Raw genomic sequence first — 20275 nt, 5'->3', positions numbered from 1 at the left:
GAAATTGAGGGTTTGGTTAAGAAAAAGAAGGAAGCATATGTGAGGTATAGACAGGGTAGATAGAGTGAATCCTTAGAAGAGTGTAAAGGAAATAGGAATATACTTAAGAGGGAAATCAGGAGGGCAAAAGGGGACATGAGATGGCTTTGGAAAATAGAATTAAGGAGAATCCAAAGGGTTTTTACAAATACATTCAGGACAAAAGGGTAACTAGGGAGAGAAGAATCCAAACGTAAAGAACCTCTACTGTTCTTCATCTACAGAAGAATCCAAAACCTGTACCTCCACCATAACTAGGGAGAGAGTAGGGCCCCACAATAATGAGCAAGGCAGCATTCGTATGGAGCCACAGAAAATGGGGAGATACAAAATGAGTATTTTGCATCAGTATTTACTGTGAAAAAGGATATGGAAGATATAGACTATCGGGAAATAGATGGTGACATCTTGCAAAATGTCCAGATTACAGAGTAGGAAGTGCTGGATATCTTGAAGTGCATAAAGGTGGATAAATCCCCAGGACCTGATCAGGTGTACCCGAGAACTCTGTGGGAAGCCAGAGAAGTGATTGCCGGGCCTCTTGCTGAGATATTTGTGTCATTGATAGTCACAGCTGAGGTGCCGGAAGACTGGAGGTTGACAAGTGTGGTGTCACTGTTTGAAAAGGGTAGTAAGCATAAGCCAGGGAACTATAGACCAGTGAGCCTGACCTCAGTGGTGGGCAAGTTGTCGGAGGGACAGGATGTACATGTGTTTAGAAAGGCAAGGGCTAATTAGGGATAGTCAACATTGCTTTGTGCGTGGGAAATCATGTCTGACAAACTTGATTGAGTTTTTTGAAGAAGTAACAAAAGGATTGATGAGGGCAGAGTGGTAGGTGTGATCTATATGGACTTCAGTAAGGCATTCGTCATGGTTCCCCATGGAAGACTGGTTAGCATGATTAGATCTCATGGAATACAGGGAGAACTAGCCATTTGGATACAGAACTGGCTCAAAGGAAGAAGACAGAGGGTGGTGGTGGAGGGTTGTTTTTCAGACTGGAGGCCTGTGACCAGTGGAGTGCTACAAGGATTGTCGTTGGGCCCTCTACTTTTTGTCATTTATATAAATGATTTGGATGTGAGCATAAGATGTAAAGTTAGTAAGTTTGCAGATGACACCAAAATTGGAGGTGTAATGGACAGCAAAGAAGGTTACCTCAGATTAGAACAGGATCTTGACCAGATGGGCCAATGGGCTGAGGGGTATAATTCAGATAAATGCGAGGTGCTGCATTTTGGGAAAGCAAGTCTGAGCAGGACTTATACACTTAATGGTAAGGTCCTCAGGAGTGTTGCTGAACAAAGAGGCCTTGGAGTGCAGGTTCATAACTCCTTGAAAGTGGATTTGCAGGTAGATAGGATAGTGAAAAAGGTGTTTGGTATGCTTTCCTTTATTGGTCAGAGTATTGAGTACAGGAGTTGGATAATTATGTTGCAGCTGTACAGGACATTGGTAGGCCACTGCTGGAATATTGCGTGCAATTCTGGTCTCCTTCCTAATGGAAAGATGTTGTGAAACTTGAAAGGGTTCAGAAAAGATTTACAAGGATATTTCCAGTTTGGAGGATTTCAGCTTTAGGGAGAGGCAGAACAGTCTGGGGCTGTTTTTCCTGGAGTGTCGGAGGCTGAGGGGTTACCTTATCGAGGTTTACAAAATTATGAGGGGCATGAATAGGATAAATAGGCAAAGTCTTTTCGCTGGCGTGGGGGAGTCCAGAACTAGAGGGCATGGGTTTAGGGTGAGGGGAAAGCTATAAAAGACACCTAAGGAGCAACTTTTTCACACAGAGGGTGATATGGATATGGAATGAGCTGCCAGAGGAAGTGGTGGAGGCTGGTACAATTACAACATTTAAGAAGCATTTGGAATGGGTTTATGAATAGGAAGGATTTGGAGGGATATGGACCGTGTGCTGGCAGGTGGGACTAGATTGGGTTGGGATATCTGGTTGGTATGGACGAATTGGACTGAAGGGTCTGTTTCCATGCTGTACATCTCTATGACTGTATGACTAAACGGCCGTGAATCATTGGAGTTCTACACTTTACAGAGGGATTGGCTGTTCGTTGGTTCAGTATATTTCAATATTGAAATGGATATGTGTTTGAGTTGGAGGCGCATCGAGGGATATTCAGAAACAAATAGCAGAAATCGCTGGGGGAAAAAATACAAGTCAGCAGGTCTGACAGCATCTATGGAGAGAAATCAAAGTTAACGTTCGTTAGAAATGAAAATTCACTTCTAAATAATCGCTCTGGACAAATTCAAGAGAACAAAGATTTTATTAACAAATTCTGCAGAATTGGACGCCTTCCCAAAGAAAAGCGTACCCAAGCATTACAGCGATCTTTCTTATATAGCAATTTAGAGCCTCCCCTATGGCCCCTAGAGGTCACGAGGGTCATTGCTTTACAATGATCTCATTTCTTACAGAGAAAGCATATGATCATGTCCTCATTGTCTCGAACTCCAGCCGCATAACCCACTTCCCTGTCTAATGATATTTTCAGCCCTTGAACTTAGCAACCGTCTCGCACCTTGTACTCTTATCTGGTTGTTTTTGCACCATATTAGCAGAAGTATTGCCTCGCTCAAGGTTTCGTTATTTTTCAAAGCTGACCCCTTGCCCCCAGCTAGCTTGTTTTTCTTACTAATTGCTTACATTGCAATACTGATCGTTAGAAGATCAATCCTTACGTAAATTAGCCCAAACGTTAACATTTCCTTAAAATAAAACAGCCAGTATATATAAAATAAAGTAGCAAGACATACCACATATTTAGTTTGGTTGTATATTAAATGTCTAGGGTACCATGCACATCTTAATAGCTTCTTGTTGCATAATAAAGCAAATCTAAATCTCACAACTCCACCCTTTTTCTTTTTAAGATGTGCATGCGTAACAGAATAGGCTGAATTACGGCTCAGGGAGGTCCTTCTGTCTTTTCAATAGTAAAACTTTAAGTTCATGAGTACCATGTTGGGGTATGGCAATGGCTTGCATCTGGGCGATATGGCGTTGGATCAATACCCTAACACAAGGAACCAGACAGGGAATAACGAGGAACAGGGCCCCGACACCCACCATCATTATTAATGCCATGCGCCACCAGCCACCCCCAAAAAGCGTGTTCCACCAACTAGCGTCCCCTATAGGTCGCCACGTCTGGACAGGTACATGGGCTATTTTACGGATGTCCCGGGTGATTTTTTTAGAACAGCCTCGTAGTTATCGTCTATCTCCAGACAACAATTTGTCGTGTTAAACTTCCCGTAGACACCCCCTTCAGAGGCAAGCAGGTAGTCTAAAGCAAGACGATTCTGATATATTGCAGCCCTCATTTGAGACTGCTGTCTAGCCAGTAATTCCAATGCGAAGGCGGTTTTGTTGGTGATTATTTCCATCACCGCCTGCAAGCGAATGATGCGATTAAGCATATAAATTGGAGTTCTGTAACCCCAAGAGCCATCCTGAGCCCAACTTGCCGGCCCATAATACTCAATGATACGGGACGGTGGCCAATCTGCGCCCCACTTGGCCAAGTGGATGTCTCCGTACTTGTGGACATTCCACTGACTAGCACTCCTACGCTTCTGTGCCAATCTTCCGGGCCTCCACTTAACCCCCAGGTCAGCCCCTTGATCACGGGGGAGGAGAAAGAACTCCGGTCTGACTATACCGAGGAAGCATAAGCCACCCCATTCCTGTGGTAACCTGGAATACGCCAGATCCCCACAAATCCAAAATAAACCATCAGGAGCCGGACCCCCTCCACTGTCCCTGGCAACACCGTCCCAGGCCTCCCTAATTCCCGGCATTCCCGCATAAGGGCCAGAACCACTGCAATTCCAGGAATCAGAGGTGGGATGCAACCGCCTACAGTTAAGATCCCCTTGTTGGGTGAAAGACAACCCAAGGGGTTGTTTGGTGAGAAACCAACCCAAGGGTCGGGGCCACCAAGTGTCCGTGGTGAGATTCAAGACCCGCTGACAGGGGCTGTCACCAACTGGGCGGGACCCTTGTTTCCCAACGCAGAAGTGGCCCGCCGGGGTATTCTGCAATTTCCAGACTTGATAAATTCTGTTCGTGGAGTAAGTCCAATTGTATTCAAGGATTTCCTGAACGTCCAAACTCTCCCCTGTCCACGGCCATTGCTCGGTCATATGCGGACCCCCACAAACCCAACAGCTCGTCACATTTAAAATTTTGGCAATCTGAGACGTGAAGTCAATAAAGAGATTTTTAGCAACATCAGGAAGAGTAAGCCGACTCTCAATGTCTTCATAGAGGGAGGAGACCTTGGCTGAGGCGGCTATTTTGGCATCGTAATTTGGAACAGATTTCTCTAAACCGGGATATATTTCCTTAACCCGGTCAAAGTGGTCCGTTGCCGAGCTAATAAAACTGATACAAAGCCATTATTCCATAAGTGGACAGTCTATATTTCCACTCGTGTAATATCCCAGGCTGAATACCTGGTAGTAATGTTCCCCATCCTCCCAACATGGTATCATTTTCTCCCGGTTGTAACAGGCATCACTTATTTTAGTGTGAAACACAAAAGACCCCGGAAAGACATGGTCTCCCCATTTCACAGTTTGGCGGCATTTGTCGCACGGCCTGTTAGCCTTATCCCAACTGTCTTTTTTTTTAATGCAGACCCATTCGTGTTCTTCCCAAATACATTCATGGACCCTCCCCTCAGGCCATCCAATATATCCCTTATTTAACATTTGATTATACAATTTCCCATCCTCCCAACATTCCTCCCGTGATTCCTCATCATGGCAAAGGGAGAAGAAGTTAGGATCTCCCAGTTGAACTATGGCGCCGCATTTGGCACATTCCCCTTTAGGTCTTCTTTTATCTGTTTCCAGCAATTCAGCATGTCCCTGTAAACTGTCTGTTGACATACACAACCATTCGTAATTTATAAAGGGGCAACGATAGACCCTAGCCTTAGATAGACCGAGATATCCCCTGTTTTTTTACTTGATAGTATAGTTTTCCCTTTTCCCAGCACTTTTGGCGTGAGTATATGTCATAACAGCGAGTATTATTAGCATAAGAGGAGTGGGATACAAAGGATCCGCATAACTCTAACTCAGTGTCCCTCACCCGAACCCTAGAGCGGCATTTATCACAGTTACCAGTCAATTTCCCCACTAAAAGGAAGGCAAATAATAATACAGTATGTAGCAAAAGAGTCCCAAGAGAGTTCATTTTTGATGTTTCTTTAACTTCACCACCAACCGTCCATCACCGGCCTCACACGACCAAGAGTCCTCTTTGGGCGGCGACACCGGGCCTTTTAGTCTGGCGGCGTGAGTCCACCCTTTTTCTTTTGTTCGTATGGCAACTTCGGTGGTGAGTAACACCTGAAACGGTCCCTCCCAGAGTGATTGGAGTTTCTTCGGTTTCCAGGATTTTATCAAAACCCAGTCTCCCGGTTCCACTTTGTGGAGGTGGATATCGAGTGGAGGGGTCTGAGTCAGGAATCCCTGGTGGAGTAAACGAGAAACAGCGAAGCCACATATCTCATGACTCACGCTCTAGGTGACAAACACTCAAACATTCATGCACTAACAAACAGATGAATTCAAGCCAGACCACAAAGTGTTAAACTGCTTGTTAGCTGAGAAGCCCTTTTTTTATATAAAAAAATCCATACACAAACACAAATTCTCACATCCACAGAGACTATTTTTTTTTACAATCAAATTTGCACACACAAAGACACACATAAATTAGATTAGATTACTTACAGTGTGGAAACAGGCCCTTCGGCCCAACAAGTCCACACCGACCCGCCGAAGCGCAACCCACCCATACCCCTTACCTAACACTACGGGCAATTTAGCATGGCCAATTCACCTGACCCGCACATCTTTGGACTTCACCAAATCTTCACCAACACAAAATTCCTACAGCGGGGGGCGGCCCACACAGACATAAATATTCAGGTTTAGATAAACACCGTATTTATCCAACTCCTTTTGTCTTTCATACAGTCCTCCCATACTACTGCTACCAGTATCTTAGCCTTCCGTTCCTCCGCCATTATGCCTCTCTATACAAATACCTTCTGAACCTCCTGTAACAACTCCGACTCATTTCTACCGCTCCCGTCCTCTATCTTCTGTAACTTCTTCTGGATATCAGGCCATGCCTTTGTCACGAAGTGAACCTTTACCATCCGTCATCCTATTTCCCCATCTGGGTCTATACCCGAACATTTCCTAACCGACTCCCTTAATCTGTGTAAGAATGGACAGGGAGACTCGTCCTTTCCCTGCCTCAGGTCGAAAACCTTGGCTAACTTTCGCTGTTTGGGGATGCAAGTTTGTATCCCTCGGATTATCAAATTTTGCATGTCTAGTATATTATTTCACTTTTCTATATTATGGTTGTCTCAGTTAGGGTTCTGAAGGGGATATTTGTCCTCACCCCTAACCATCCCCCTCCCATGCCAAATTGTCCGGCAAGCTTAATACCGGCGCTGTTACTAGTTTTTTAAAAAAAATCTCAATTAACACTTTCCCTATTCAGTATCCCCATATAAGTCTCCTTTCTCCCCCAGTAAATAGTATATTCAAAAATAGACATTAACTCAGCCCACATATATAGACTGGGCCTCAAACATTAATTAATTTGTTCTGACAATCCTATCGGATTCTCATCCAGGACCGTCATTTCCTTTTAAATGTTCCGACCTCCCCACTGGTGAGGGGTTCACACACAAACCCAATTTCCTTGTCCCCTATCGGCACTTTTTAAGAAATATTGTAATGTTCCAAACTTCTCATATCCTCAAACACCAATTTAATAATTCATGCTTGACTAACTTTAAAGCCTGTTCCTAAACTGTAAACATATATATATATCCATTTATTTAGTATTTAATATTTAAAATATAAAATACATACAGTTCCCAAATTTTAAAACCCACTGTAATCACCCAAATTTAGTATCCTAATTTAGATCCAAAATTAGTTTTCTTGTGTACTCCTAACTATTTCTCAATTACAATACTTTAGGTCATAAAATAATCATAACTGTCTTACAATAATTTGTCATTTCAAGTTTAAAAAAAATTCTAATAGCCGAATCCAAGGTCTCAGATAATAACTATGGAAGTCCTAACTACAACTGTCCTTCACATAGTGAAAATAAATCATGTTAAGTTTTCATAAAAATCACATTTAAAACAATCCTGGAACTCAAGTTCCAGTGAATAAAACTTCCTCATTCAATCACCAACAAACAAATGTGCATTCAACCCGAATCACAGAGAGTTAAATGTTTTGCAAGCAGTTCTCTCTCTCTCTCTCTCTGTCGGTCTTACTGCAAACTGCTGGTAAAAAAAAACTTCAGTTGTCTTATATCATTTGAGTTTAATGGGGCTACAACAAATCCTGTGGTCCGTTCCCCAACCGGGACCTCTCGTGCGGGGACAGTCTCACTACTTCTTTATCCCCTTTTCTCCTCATGTCTCTCTCTCTCTCTCTCTCTGTTTCTCTCTGTTTTAGTCTTGGATTATATTTATTCTTTAAATGATCATTTAAAATTTGACAAACCCAATCCTCGTCCGATCCAAATTTGGGCCACCAAACAGAACCCCCTTGAATAGGTTGTTGTGACCATTTTTCGCAAAATTTAACCATTTTTCATCTAGACTTCCCCTTTCTTTTTCCATGACCCCAGTTACGTAACATTCGTCCTAACGGGCTATCATCCGGCACCCCCTTGTATTCTTCATCAGGCAACGGTTCAGGCACTCTTGTGCCCCCGTTTCCCATACCGAAGATAAGTACAAGCAAATAAACTGCCCGTGCGAGAAACAAGAATATCCCACACTCACCGGATTTCCTTATGATCGACCGGGTAGCGGCAACAGGTAATCAACCCTTGGTAACTGACTGAACGCAGAGTCTCCGGTACGTAAACAACACCAAACAAGGCAAGGTGTCCTTGAGTTTCGCATCAGTCAGAGACCAAACCCTGGTAACTGATTGAGCGCAGAGACTCCGGTACATAAACAACACCTGACAAGACAAGGTGTCCTTGAGTTTCGCGCATCAATCAGAGACCAAACCTGTCCGAACGCAACAGAAGAAATCTGTGCCTACCTGGCTTCAGTGCACCAAAATTACTCGATCCCCTGCCCGTTTTTCCCTTTATGACTGGCCAGTCTCCTCCCTCTTTGTTCTCCTGAGCCTCCCGGATACCACTCGCTCAAGCCGCGAAGCGGGACGGCGAGTAAGGAATCGGGGACTACCGAACTCGGTAGGGTGCACCGTCTCCGATGTCCTTCCTCGAGCCCACCGCAGCCGGAGTGTGGAGCCGGACGAGCCCCCAAGTTGTTAGAAATGAAAATTCACTTCTAAATAATCGCTCTGGACAAACTCAAGAGAACAAAGATTTTATTAACAAATTCTGCAGAATTGGACGCCTTCCCAAAGAAAAGCGTACCCAAGCATTACAGCGATCTTTCTTATATAGCAATTTAGAGCCTCCCCTATGGCCCCTAGAGGTCACGAGGGTCATTGCTTTACAATGATCTCATTTCTTACAGAGAAAGCATATGATCATGTCCTCATTGTCTCGAACTCCAGCCGCATAACCCACTTCCCTGTCTAATGATATTTTCAGCCCTTGAACTTAGCAACCGTCTCGCACCTTGTACTCTTATCTGGATGTTTTTGCACCATATTAGCAGAAGTATTGTCTCGCTCAAGGTTTCGTTATTTTTCAAAGCTGACCCCTTGCCCCCAGCTAGCTTGTTTTTCTTACTAATTGCTTACATTGCAATACTGATCGTTAGAAGATCAATCCTTACGTAAATTAGCCCAAACGTTAACATTTCCTTAAAATAAAACAGCCAGTATATATAAAATAAAGTAGCAAGACATACCACATATTTAGTTTGGTTGTATATTAAATGTCTAGGGTACCATGCACATCTTAATAGCTTCTTGTTGCATAATAAAGCAAATCTAAATCTCACAACGTTATTTAGATATTTAACAGATATTTAGATATTTGTGTCGAAAAGTACACTTGAAAACGTTTCAGCCTTGATGGTGTTGAAGAGCTGAGCAGGTTCAGGGCCAATTGGCCTTCAATATTGCAATCTATATTTCTCATTTAAAAATCACACAACACCAGGTTATAGTCCAACAGGTTTAATTGGAAGCACACTAGCTTTCGGAGCAACACTCCTTCATCAGGTGATTGTGGAGGGCTCGATCGTAACACAGAATTTATAGCAAAAATTTGCAGTGTGATGTAACTGAAGTTATACATTGAAAAATTGATTGTCTGTTAAGCCTTTCATCTGTTAGAATACAGTTTCACTTCTTTCATGTGTATATCACAAAACCCTTCTTTTTAAAGTTGCATTCTAGGGTTAGCTGCTAACAATGGTGATAGCTAGACAATATATTGAAGGTGTTAGCCCCCTGTGTTCTCTGTCTATGACCTGATGTTTAAATTGATTCTAATCTAATAAGTGAGATAACAGTGTTTTACATAAATTCCTGCAGTTTTTGAGCTCAGAGTTCTACATGAATGTATGCAGTTTTTGAGCAACGTGCAATGTAATTGTGCAATACAAATTCACCACACAAAATATGTGCGTGCATGTGGGTCTTTGTCTGTCTGTCTGGGGTGGGGGTTGTGAGTCTGAGAAAGTGTGTGTGTGTGCTTCAAATACCATCATATCATTCTGGATTCTGACTCTGGTTCTTCGGTTTCCATAGTAACCAGTTCACCCAACTTCCTGTGTTACATTTTAACCTGTCCGGGCTGTGAAAGACGGCAGCTTGGGGGGAATAGTTTTAATAGTGACTCTGCTGTTTTCCGGCGATCGCTGCGGTTGTTGTGGTGTAAGCACTTTGGTGAAGTTTCATTTCTTGGTGTTTTTCCTCCGGTGAAAATCGATGGAGAAGCTGCGGAGAGTTCTGAGCGGCCAGGACGATGAGGAGCAAGGTCTGACGGCGCAGGTAAACCCTCAGCTGCGGCGGCCCCGGCCCCGGCCCGCGCGGGAACTCATGTCGCAGCAGCTGCACGAACAGGAGCAGTGGCTCCCTCAGCCCCACCGCTCTCCCCTTTAATACATTCCAACCTGCAACCCTTAACCTCCTCTGCTTACCCTCTTTCATCCCCTTCTCCCCCATTATGACTCAAATATACTGTCCTTGACAAATTCCCAAACTGGAGTAAAAAATAATTAGTTTGACTATAATGTTTCTTACATCCAGGAGCCTTATGAAATCAATTCCTTTCCTCTTTTAACACTCGGTCTGGGTTGCTCAATAAGCTGCAAATTGTGTCTAAGGAAGCAAGTAACACGCTTTGAAACTTCTGCTATTGAATTAGTTGCAAGGAAACGCAAACAGTGGAGCTAACAACATCGGGAAATTGATGAGATACTGAAGGGAGAGTACAGGGAGTTAGGCAGAATTTTAAAAAGGAGGTCCTCGAGGGTAGTAATATCTGGATTTCTCTATGAACTAGTGAGGGTGGGAATAGGAGGATTCAGCGGATAAATGTGGGTGAGGAGCTGGTGCAGGGGAGAAAGATTCACATTATTGGATCAGTGGAATCTCTCCTAAGGTAGAAGTGACTTGTGTTACAAGGACAGATTGCACTTCAATTGGAAAAGGACTAATGTAGTGGCAGGGAGATTTGCTACAGCTGCTCAGGAGGATTTAAACTAATAAGGTGGGGGTGTGAGACCCAAAGAGAGAGATGAATCTGAGACTGGTACAGTTGGGAAGAGGGGCAAGTTAAACAGTCAGGGCAGATGAGAACAAAGCAGAGAATGAGGTAGGACAGATAAATTGAACTACACTTACTTCAATGCAAGAAGCCTAATGGGGAAGGCAGATGAACTCTAGGCATGTTTAGGAACATGGGACTGAGATATCCTAACAATTAGAGATGTGGCTCAGGGATGGGCAGGACTAGCAGCTTAATGTTACAGGATACAAGTTCATTAGCAAGGATAGAAAGGGGGGGGCGAGGCAAGAGACAAGGGGAAATGATGCTTTTGATAAGGCATAACATTAAGGGTGTACTTAGCGAGGATATTCCTGGGAATATGTCCAAGAAAGTCATTTGGGTGGAAGTGAAAAATTAGAAAGGGATGATCACCTTATTGGATTCTGCTATGACCCAATAATCAGGAAATTGAGAAACACATTTGTAAGGATATCTTGTTATCTGTAAGAATGATAGGGTGGTTGTGGTAGGGAATTTTAACTTTCCAAACATAGATTGGGACTGCCATAGTGTTAAGGTTTTAGATGAGGAGGAATTTAAGTGTGTACAAGAAATTTTCTGATTCAGTATGTGGATGTACCTCCTAGAAAAGATGCAAAACTTGACCTGATCTTGAGAAATAAGGCAGGCCAAGTGACTGAGGTGTGAGTGGCAGACCATTCCTAATTCTATTAATTTTAAAGTAGTGATCAAAAACTTAAACTTCTAAATTGGAGGAAGGCCAATTTTGAAGGTATTAGGCAAGAACCTTCAATATTGATTGGGGATGGATGTGTGCAGGTAAAGGGACGGCTGGAAAATGGGATACCTTCAAAAATGAGATAACGAGAGTCCAGAGACAGTATGTTCCTGTTAGGGTGAAACGTGAGGTTGGTAGGTGCAGGGAGTGTTGGATGACTAGAGAAATTGAGGTTTTGGTCAAGAAAAGGAAGGAAGTATATGCCTGGTGTACACGGCTGAGATGGAGTGAATGCTTAGGGTATAAAGGCAGTCAGGAGGGCAAAAAAGGGGATATGAAATAGCTTTGGTCAAATAGTGTTAAGGAGAATCTGAAGGGATTTTATAAATATGTTAAGATAACTGGGGAGAGAATAGTGCCCCTCAAAGATCAGCAAGACAGCCCTATTTGTGAAACTGCTGGAGATGGGGGTGATACTAAATGGGTATTATGCATCAATGTTTGCTGTGGAGAAAGACATTGAAGATGTAGAATGTGGGGAAGTAGATGGTGACATTTTGAAAAATGTCGATATTACAGGTGCTGGATGTCTTAAAATGCATAAAGGTGGATAAATTCCCCAGGACCTGATCAGGTATACCCTAGAAATCTGAAAAGCTAGGGAAGTGATTGCTGGGACCCTTGCTGACATATTTGTATCATCGATAGTCACAGGTGAGGTGCTGGAAGACTGGAGTTCTGCTAATGTGCCACTATTTAAGAAGGGTAGTGAGCAAAAGCCAGGGAGCTATAGACCAGTGAGCCTGACATTGGTACTGAGCAAGTTATTGGAGGGAATCCTGAGGAACAGGATTTACATGTATTTGGAAAGGCAAGGAATGATAGGGATAGTCAACAATGCTTTGTGTGTGGGAAATCATGCCTCGTTAACTTGATTGAGTTTTTTGAAGAATTAATGAAGAGGATTGATGAGGGAAGAGCAGTGGATGTGATCAATATGGACTTCAGTAAGGCATTCAACAAGGTTCCTCAAGGTAGACTGGTCAGCAACGTTAGATCAAATGGAATGCAGGAAGAGTTAACTATTTATATACAGAACCAGCTCAAAGGCAGAAGACAGCGTGGTGATGGAGGAATTGATTTTCAGATCAGAGGCCTGTGATTAATGGTATGCTACAAGGATTGGTGCTGGCTCCATGGCTTTTCATCATTTATATAAATGATTTGGATATGAACATAAGGAGGTATAGTTAGTAAGTTTGCAGATGACACCAAAATTGGCGGTGTAGGGGACAGCTGTGAAGATTACCTCCGATTACAACGGGATCTTGATCAAATGAGTCAATGGGCTGAGGAATGGCAGGTGGACTTTAAATGAATGCAAGGTGCTGCATTTTGGAAAGGCGTATCAGGGCAGAACTGGTACATTTAATGGTAACATCCTGGGGAGTGTTTCTGAACAAATAGACCTTGGATGCAAATTGGATGATGGGTGGGGCTGAATATTAGTGGGAAGGTAGATGGACAGGTCGGGCAGATCAAAAAGGCAGTGCCGAGTTGAAGGGTTGGATCTGGAATGAGGTGGAGAGAGGGGAGATTTGGAAACTAGTGAAGTCGATGTTGTGTGGTCAAAGTGTCCTGAGGTGTAAGATGAGGTGTTCTTCCTCCGGTTGGCTTTGATTTGGCGGTGGACGAGGTCCATAACTTGCATGTCTTTGGATTGGGAGGCGGGGTTGAAGTGGTCAGCCACAGGACTGGGGGGTTGTTTGGTGCATGTGTCCCAGAGATGAAACCATTTTGAGAGTGAAGGACGCAGTAGATGATGTGGGTGGATGTGCAGGAAAATCTCTGCTGGATGTGAAAAGATCCTTTGGGGCCTTGGATGGAGGTGAAGGGAGACATGTGGGCGCAGGTTTTACATGTCGTGGCAGCAGGGGAAGGTACAGGGTGTGGAGGGTGGGTTGGTGGGGGCATTGACCTAACAAGGAAGTTGTGGAGGGAATGGTCTCTGCGGAGCGCAAATAGGGGTGGTGGTGGAATCTGAGTGTAGGTGGTGGAAATGATGGTGGATAATACGCTGTATTCAAAGAATAGTGAGGTGGAAGGTAAGGACCGAGAATTCTATCCTTGTTGCGGTTGGAGGGGTGCGGGAAGTGGAGGGTATTGTTGATCATGAGGGAGAGGAAATTGCAGTCCTTGAAATAGGCGGGCTTATGGGATGTTTTGGAGTGTAATTGCTCCTTCAGGGAGCAGATACAGCAGAGGAATTGGGAGTAAGGGATTGTGTTTTTACAGCAAAGAGGAGGTGTAGTTAAGGTAGCTCTGGAAGTCAGTGGGTTTGAAACAGATGTCAGTGCTGACTCAGTCGCCAGAGATGGAGACAGGGATGTCCAGAAAGGTGAGGGATTGCCGGAGATGGTCCATGTGAACTTGAGGTCAGAGTGGAATGTGTTGGTGAAGTTGATGAACTGTTCAGCCTCCTCATGGAAACACGAGGTGGCGCTGATACAGTCATCGATGTAGCGGAGGTAAAGTTGGAGAACAGTGCCTGTGTAACTCCGGAAGATGGACTGTCCCATGTGCCCTACGAAGAGGAAGGCATAGCTGGGGTCCATGCAGTTGCCTGTGGCTACCCCTCTGGTCTGATGGAAGTGGGAGAATTCGAAGGAGAAATTTATGAGGGTGAGGACGCTCATATGAATCTGATTTGCTTTGAGATTTTAAAAGCAGCTGAATAAGCTGAACAGAGACAAAAAAACCCTGCAGGTTCTGGAATCCAGAATAGACAAACAAGAAGTTGGAAGAACATAGCAAGCCAGGCAGCATCAGGACATGGAGCAGTTGATATTTCGGGTCAAGACCCTTGATCAGGATTGGGGAGGGGGAAGGGAGCTCAGAAATAGAGAGAAGGGAGTGGGTCTATGGGAAAGGTAGGTGGGATAGCGATAAGTGGATGCAGGTAGGGAGTTATTGTGATAGGTTAGTAGGAAGGGTGGAGCGGATAGGTGGGAAGGAAGATGGACAGCTATGGTCTGGTCAAGGAGGTGGGGAGGAGAGTAAAGGTTTGATATGGCATAAGGTTGGGTGTGGAGAGTAGTGAAGCATGGGAGGTGGAATGAAAGGGAGGAGCCAGGACTGGAAAGGAAGCTGGGGAATGGGTGGAAAGGTTATTTGAGTTCCTCAATTTCAGTGTTGAGTCCTCTGGGCTATAGACTGCCCAAGTGGAAGGTGAGGTGATGTTCCTCCAATTTGCAGCCTGACTCACTGTGGCAATGGAGGAAGCCGAGGGTGGACATATCAGAGAGGAAGTTGAAATGGCCAGTGACCGGGAGATCAGGCTGGCTGTTCAGGGCCCGCTACCGATGCTCAGTGGAAAGGTCACCAAGCCTACGTTTGGTCTCACCGATGTAGAGAAGACTACCTCCAGTGCTCCTGATGCAGTAGGCTAGGTTGGAGGCGATGCAGGTGAACCTGTGTTTCACCTGGAAGGACTGTTTGGGGTCCTGGACGGAGGTGATGGAAGGGCAGGTGTATCTTTTTTGGTTACAGGGAAAGGTGCCGGGGGGAGTTGGAAGGGTTGGTGGGGTGTGTGGTGCAAACCACGGAGTGGCGAAGTAAACCGTCCTTGTGGAAGGCAGGGAGAGGTGGAGAGGGGAAGATGTTCTGGGTCCTTGGGCCTAATTCAAGATGGTAAAAGTGTTTGAGGATGATACGTTGGATGTGGAGGCTGGTGGGGTGAAAAGTGAGGACAAGAGAGACCCTATCTTTAGTATGTTTGGAGCAGGAAGGGGGTTTAGAGCAGTGGAACGGGGAATGGAGGAGGTGCGTTGGAGGGCTGTCTGCAGGGGGAAAATTGTCGTTGGAAATAGGACGTCTGAGATGCTTGGGCGTGGAATGTCTCCTTGTCAGAACAGATGCAAAGGAGATGGAGGAAATTTTGCAGAATAAAAGATGGGAGGAGGTAACTCCAGATAACTGAGAGTGTTGGTTTATAGTAAATGTCAGTTCATAAACTGGAAATAGAGAGGTCAAGAAAGGGGAGGGAGGTGTCCGAGATGGACCAAATGGATTTGAGAGCAGGAGAGAGCTTGTTAGCAAAGTCGATAAACTGTTGCAGTTCAGCCTGGGTGTAGGATGCAGCACTGATATATTTGTCGATGTAACAGCAGAAGAGTAGGGGAACAGACAGGTGTATGTACTGAAGTGGAACTGTTCAACATGACCGACAAAGAGGCAGGCGTAGCTAGGACATATGCGAGTACCCATGGCTACTCCCTGAATTTGGAGAAAATGGGAAGAATTGATGGAAAACGTTGAGGGTGAGGACTAATTCGGCGAGGCAGAGAGTATTGGTGGGGGGTAAATTGGAAAGGAAAAAGCCGAGGGCCTGCAGGCTGTCATTGTGGGATATGAAGGGATTTAAGGAGTGCACACCATAGTGAAGATGAAGTGCTGGGCGCCAGGGAACTAGAAGTTTCCGAGGAGATGGAGGGTGTGGTTTATGTCCCAGATGTAGGTGGGAAGTGCTTGGAATGAGGGGGAGAGAATGGAGTCGAGATAGGAGGGAATGAGTTCGGTTGGGCAGGAGCATGCAGAGACGATGGGTTGGCCAGGACCATTGATCTTGTGGATCTTGGGGAGCAAATAGAACCAGGCAGTGCGGAGCTGGGGGACTATGAGGTAGAAGCGGTGGAGTGGAGATCATCGGAGATGATGAGGTCATGGATAGTGTGAATGACTTTGGCCTGATGGGCCATAGTGGGGTCATGGTCAAGCAGGAGGTAGGATGTGGTGTTGAAGAATTGGCGTTCGGCCTCAACGACATAGAGGTCCATCTTCCAGATTGTCACTGCCCTGCCTTTGTTAGTGGGTTTGATGGTGAAATGGGCATTGTTGTGGAGAGAATGGAGCACTGCATGTTTGGAGTGGGTGAGGTGGATGGCAAATTGAGGTGATTGGTCTCTTGTTGTCAGTCAGCAATAGCGAGGTCTAGGGTGGGTAAAAGGCTGGGACGGGTGTCTAAGAGGAAGGGAACAGTTACAGGTGGGAGAAGGGGTCCTCAGAGGCTGGTTGAGAGTCTTTACCAAAGAAAATGGGCACGGAGGTGGTGGAAGAAGACCTCCACATCGTGGCAGGCATGGAACTTGAGATGGGGGCAGAGGGGCACAAATGTGAACCCTTTATGGAGGACAGACCATTCTGCCTCAGAATTGAAGGTTGGATGAAAGTGAATATGCAGCAAGGTTCAATTGGGGTTTTAGCAGGCTCTTGAGATTAAAGGAGGAGATGGGGGAAGGGGGTGTAGCACGCAGTGGGTAAGGGTTGGACATGATGCAGTGGGGAAAGTAGTTGTGGGAGGGTGGTGGACTGGGGATGGGATGGAGCTGAAAATGTGTTGCTGGAAAAGCGCAGCAGGTCAGGCAGCATCCAAGGAACAGGAAATTCGATGAAGGGCTTATGCCCGAAACATCGAATTTCCTGTTCCTTGGATGCTGCCTGACCTGCACTTTTCCAGCAACACATTTTCAGCTCTGATACTCCAGCATCTGCAGACCTCACTTTCTCCTTGGGGATGGGATGGAGGATTGGATGTGGGAAGAGATGTGGGGGAGGGGAGGTAAAATGTATATTCCATGACATTGCAATCCTGTTGCTATAAATCCTGTGTCTTAAGATTCTGCTCTACAACAACTTGATGAAGAAGCTGCACTTCGCAAGGTAGTGTCTCCAAATAAACCTGTTGGACTATAGATTGGTGTTGTGTAATTTTTAACTTTGTCCACCCCTGCTCTGCAAATGGTAAAATTTTACTACATTTGGAAACCCTATTTACAACATATGGCTAATATATTGGTCAATGATACTCTAACAGGATCAGTTATAATTTCAAATTAAAAGCAAAATCTTGCAGATGCCAAAATAAAGTAAAATCAGACTGCTGGAGAAATCATCAGGTTTCTTGCAGCATCTATGGAGAGAGAAACAGATGCCAGCAAATCTGTTGGACTTTCCATTTTGTTTTTATTTCTGTTGTGTTGGGGAGAGATATCAGAGAATGTCCAGTTCGGAGTTCAGCGGTACAAGTGACCTTTACTTTGAGTTTTACCACACGTGTGGAAGAGGCCAAAGACTGCTCCACACATGGAGCCCAGTTGCCCTCATTCTGCTTTCTCCATCTGAATGTGGTATTTTTGGACAATTTTATGACAATAATTATGTGCAACATTGATTGGGGGATAGAACAATAACATCAATGCATCGAATCCTATAAAACACCTGATCAGTGACGGACAGCCCTAGGCCCTCCATGATCTTTGATGCTTTGGGTATGAGTTTGCTCACTGAGCTAGAAGGTTCAGTTTTAGAAGATTCATCACCATACTAGGTACCATCATAACTGAACCTCTGGTGAAGTGCTGGTGTTATGCTCTGCTTTCTACTTGTGTGTTTACGCACCCAGAAACCTTAGCCATTCTCACCTATATCACAGACATCTCTGAAACGTCTGCTAGATTACTCAGACCTCTTGGCATCATGGTAGCCCACAAACCCACCAACACACTAAAACAACAGCTAATGAACTTAAACGACCCAATACAGACAACAAGCAAAATGAACGTCATTTACAAAATATCTTGCAAGGACTGTAACAAACAGTACATTGGACAGGCAGAAAACTAGCCACCAGGATACATGAACATCAACTAGCCACAAAAGACGTGACCCATTATCATTAGTATCCTTACATACTGACGAGTAAGGACACCACTTTGACTGGGATAACACATCCATCCTAGGACAAGCCAAACAGACATGCATGAAAATTCCTAGAAGCATGGCATTCCAACTGGAGCTCCATCAATAAATACATTGACTTGGATCCCATTTACCACCCACTGAAAAAAAGAACTGGAGATGACATCACTAAACCAAAGTAACCTAAACACATAAATAGAAAGTGGGACATAACACCAGTGCTTCACCGGGGGCTCATTGATGATGTTACCTAGTATGGTGATGAAACATCTGAAACCGAACCTTCCAGCTCAGCGAGCAAACTCCCATCCGGAACCTCCACCTGAGCTACAAATGTTTTCAAAACTCTCTATCTTTGATGTTTACTAGACATTGTAAGATCTCAAGGACTGATGATAACAATGTATTCTATTAATTTGCATTCCACTATTAACAGCTATACCCTATTGCAGCCATTTCCAGACTTGCTCATCTCTAAGGACTGTTTGAATTCTGTTATTCATTGCTATCCTGATCAAATTCTGTTGCTCATCTTCTATTTCCTACTATCCCAATCACAGGGGATTCCTACTAATTGCTATATAATTTGTAATGTAAAGTTAATTATGTATAAAGTTACACAGTTACACCTAATGTTGGCTAAAGAATTCTAACAAGTTGTGAGCAGTTTCTGTCCCACCTGACCTTGGAAGGTCAGGTAAATGATGCCCCTCTATATTGCAGATGCAACGATAACGATAACTCCTTCTATTCACATACTGTCAATGTGTTTTAAGAGGGTTGCTTCTAAGATTAAATTTCCTAGCCCGACTTAAATAGTTCCACACTCATTTTTACTTAATACGATAGCATCTATTCAAATTCCATTAATAAGTGTGAACTCACTCACTTTCACTGTTTAGCAAGCTTGTCTGAAATCCTAAAGGTTTTGCAAGGTATAATCTTGTTATCCTTTTACCTTACCATTTGTCTGTTATCATTGATCATACTTTTCTTTTAATTCTTGCTAAACTACAAACTTCAGGCTGTTTGTTCCCAGATATGTCTTATCAGACTGCCTCTTACAGACATCTGCAGCTGTGGGTTCATACAGAACTGTCTATATTAATTTGTAAGATTCTTTGTTCTGCCTGGACCCTGTTACTTTGAGTTTTTCTTATTCTCAAAGCTATCATTATCCTAACTTATGATGTCACATTAATTCTGAACTCAGCAAGCTAATTCTGTTACTACTGCTAAAATTCTTTTCTGCCATATAGAGTCATACAGCATGGAAACAGACCCTTCGGTCCAACTCGTTCATGCCGACCAGATATCTCAACCCAATCTAGTCCCACCTGCCAGCACCTGGCCCATATCCCTCCAAACCCTCCCTAGTCATATACCCATCCAAATACCTTTTAAATGTTGCAATTGTACCAGCTTCCACCACATCCTCTGGCAGCTCATTCCATACACGTACTGCCCTCTGTGTGAAAAAGTTGCCCCTTAGGTCTCTTTTATATCTTTTCCCTCTCAACCTAAACCTATGCCCTCTAGTTCTGGACTCCCCCAGCCCAGGGAAAAGACTTTGTCTATTTATCCTATCCATGCCCTCATGATTTTATAAACCTCTATAAGGTCACCCCTCAGCCTCTGACGCTTCAGGGAAAACAGCCCCAGCCTGTTCAGCCTCTAGCTATAGCGCAAATCCTCCAAACTGGGCAACATATACTAACTAAAAATCCACAGGCAGCCATCTTGTACCACCTCTGGCCATGGGCTGCCCCAGCCAGTTAGAATCTGTTATCTACAAGTTTAACTACAAAGCAACTTTATCTGAAAGTACTACCCAGTTGGGATCTTGAGCATTGTTCTTTGCAGCATACAGAGTCTAAAGTGAGTGAATTTAATTGTGCAATGTGCATTGTCTTGAAATTGGGAATGGTTTTATACTTGAGTGAGTGAAACAAAAGGAATGCTGGTTTGGCATGGTCAAATATCATTGTTTTTGCACAAGTTTGTGTTTT

The 20275-nt window shown here is 44.2% G+C and overlaps 2 protein-coding genes across 3 annotated transcripts in view; one reads left to right on the top strand and one right to left on the bottom strand.

The window, feature by feature from the left end:
- Positions 1–2308: 2308 nt before the first annotated feature.
- LOC132819793 (endogenous retrovirus group 3 member 1 Env polyprotein-like) lies at positions 2309–8464 on the bottom strand. Its single transcript, XM_060831563.1, has 2 exons — positions 8176–8464; positions 2309–5547 (listed from the first exon to the last, which is right to left on the bottom strand). Exon 2 carries the CDS (start codon positions 4207–4209, stop codon positions 3229–3231), a length of 981 nt encoding a protein of 326 aa, XP_060687546.1. The 5' UTR covers positions 4210–5547; positions 8176–8464; the 3' UTR covers positions 2309–3228.
- A 1391-nt stretch (positions 8465–9855) lies between these two features.
- sft2d1 (SFT2 domain containing 1) overlaps positions 9856–20275 on the top strand; it is a 79682-nt gene continuing 69262 nt past the window's right edge. For both annotated transcript variants that reach the window (XM_060831562.1, XM_060831561.1), the window contains exon 1: positions 9856–10050. In XM_060831562.1, coding sequence (XP_060687545.1) covers positions 9988–10050 — 63 coding nt within the window. In that variant the 5' untranslated portion in view covers positions 9856–9987. The remainder of the gene's footprint in view (positions 10051–20275) is intronic.

This window comes from Hemiscyllium ocellatum, chromosome 10, assembly GCF_020745735.1.
Source record: "Hemiscyllium ocellatum isolate sHemOce1 chromosome 10, sHemOce1.pat.X.cur, whole genome shotgun sequence".
Taxonomy (NCBI): domain Eukaryota; kingdom Metazoa; phylum Chordata; class Chondrichthyes; order Orectolobiformes; family Hemiscylliidae; genus Hemiscyllium; species Hemiscyllium ocellatum.
This window is presented reverse-complemented; position numbering and strand designations above follow the sequence as displayed.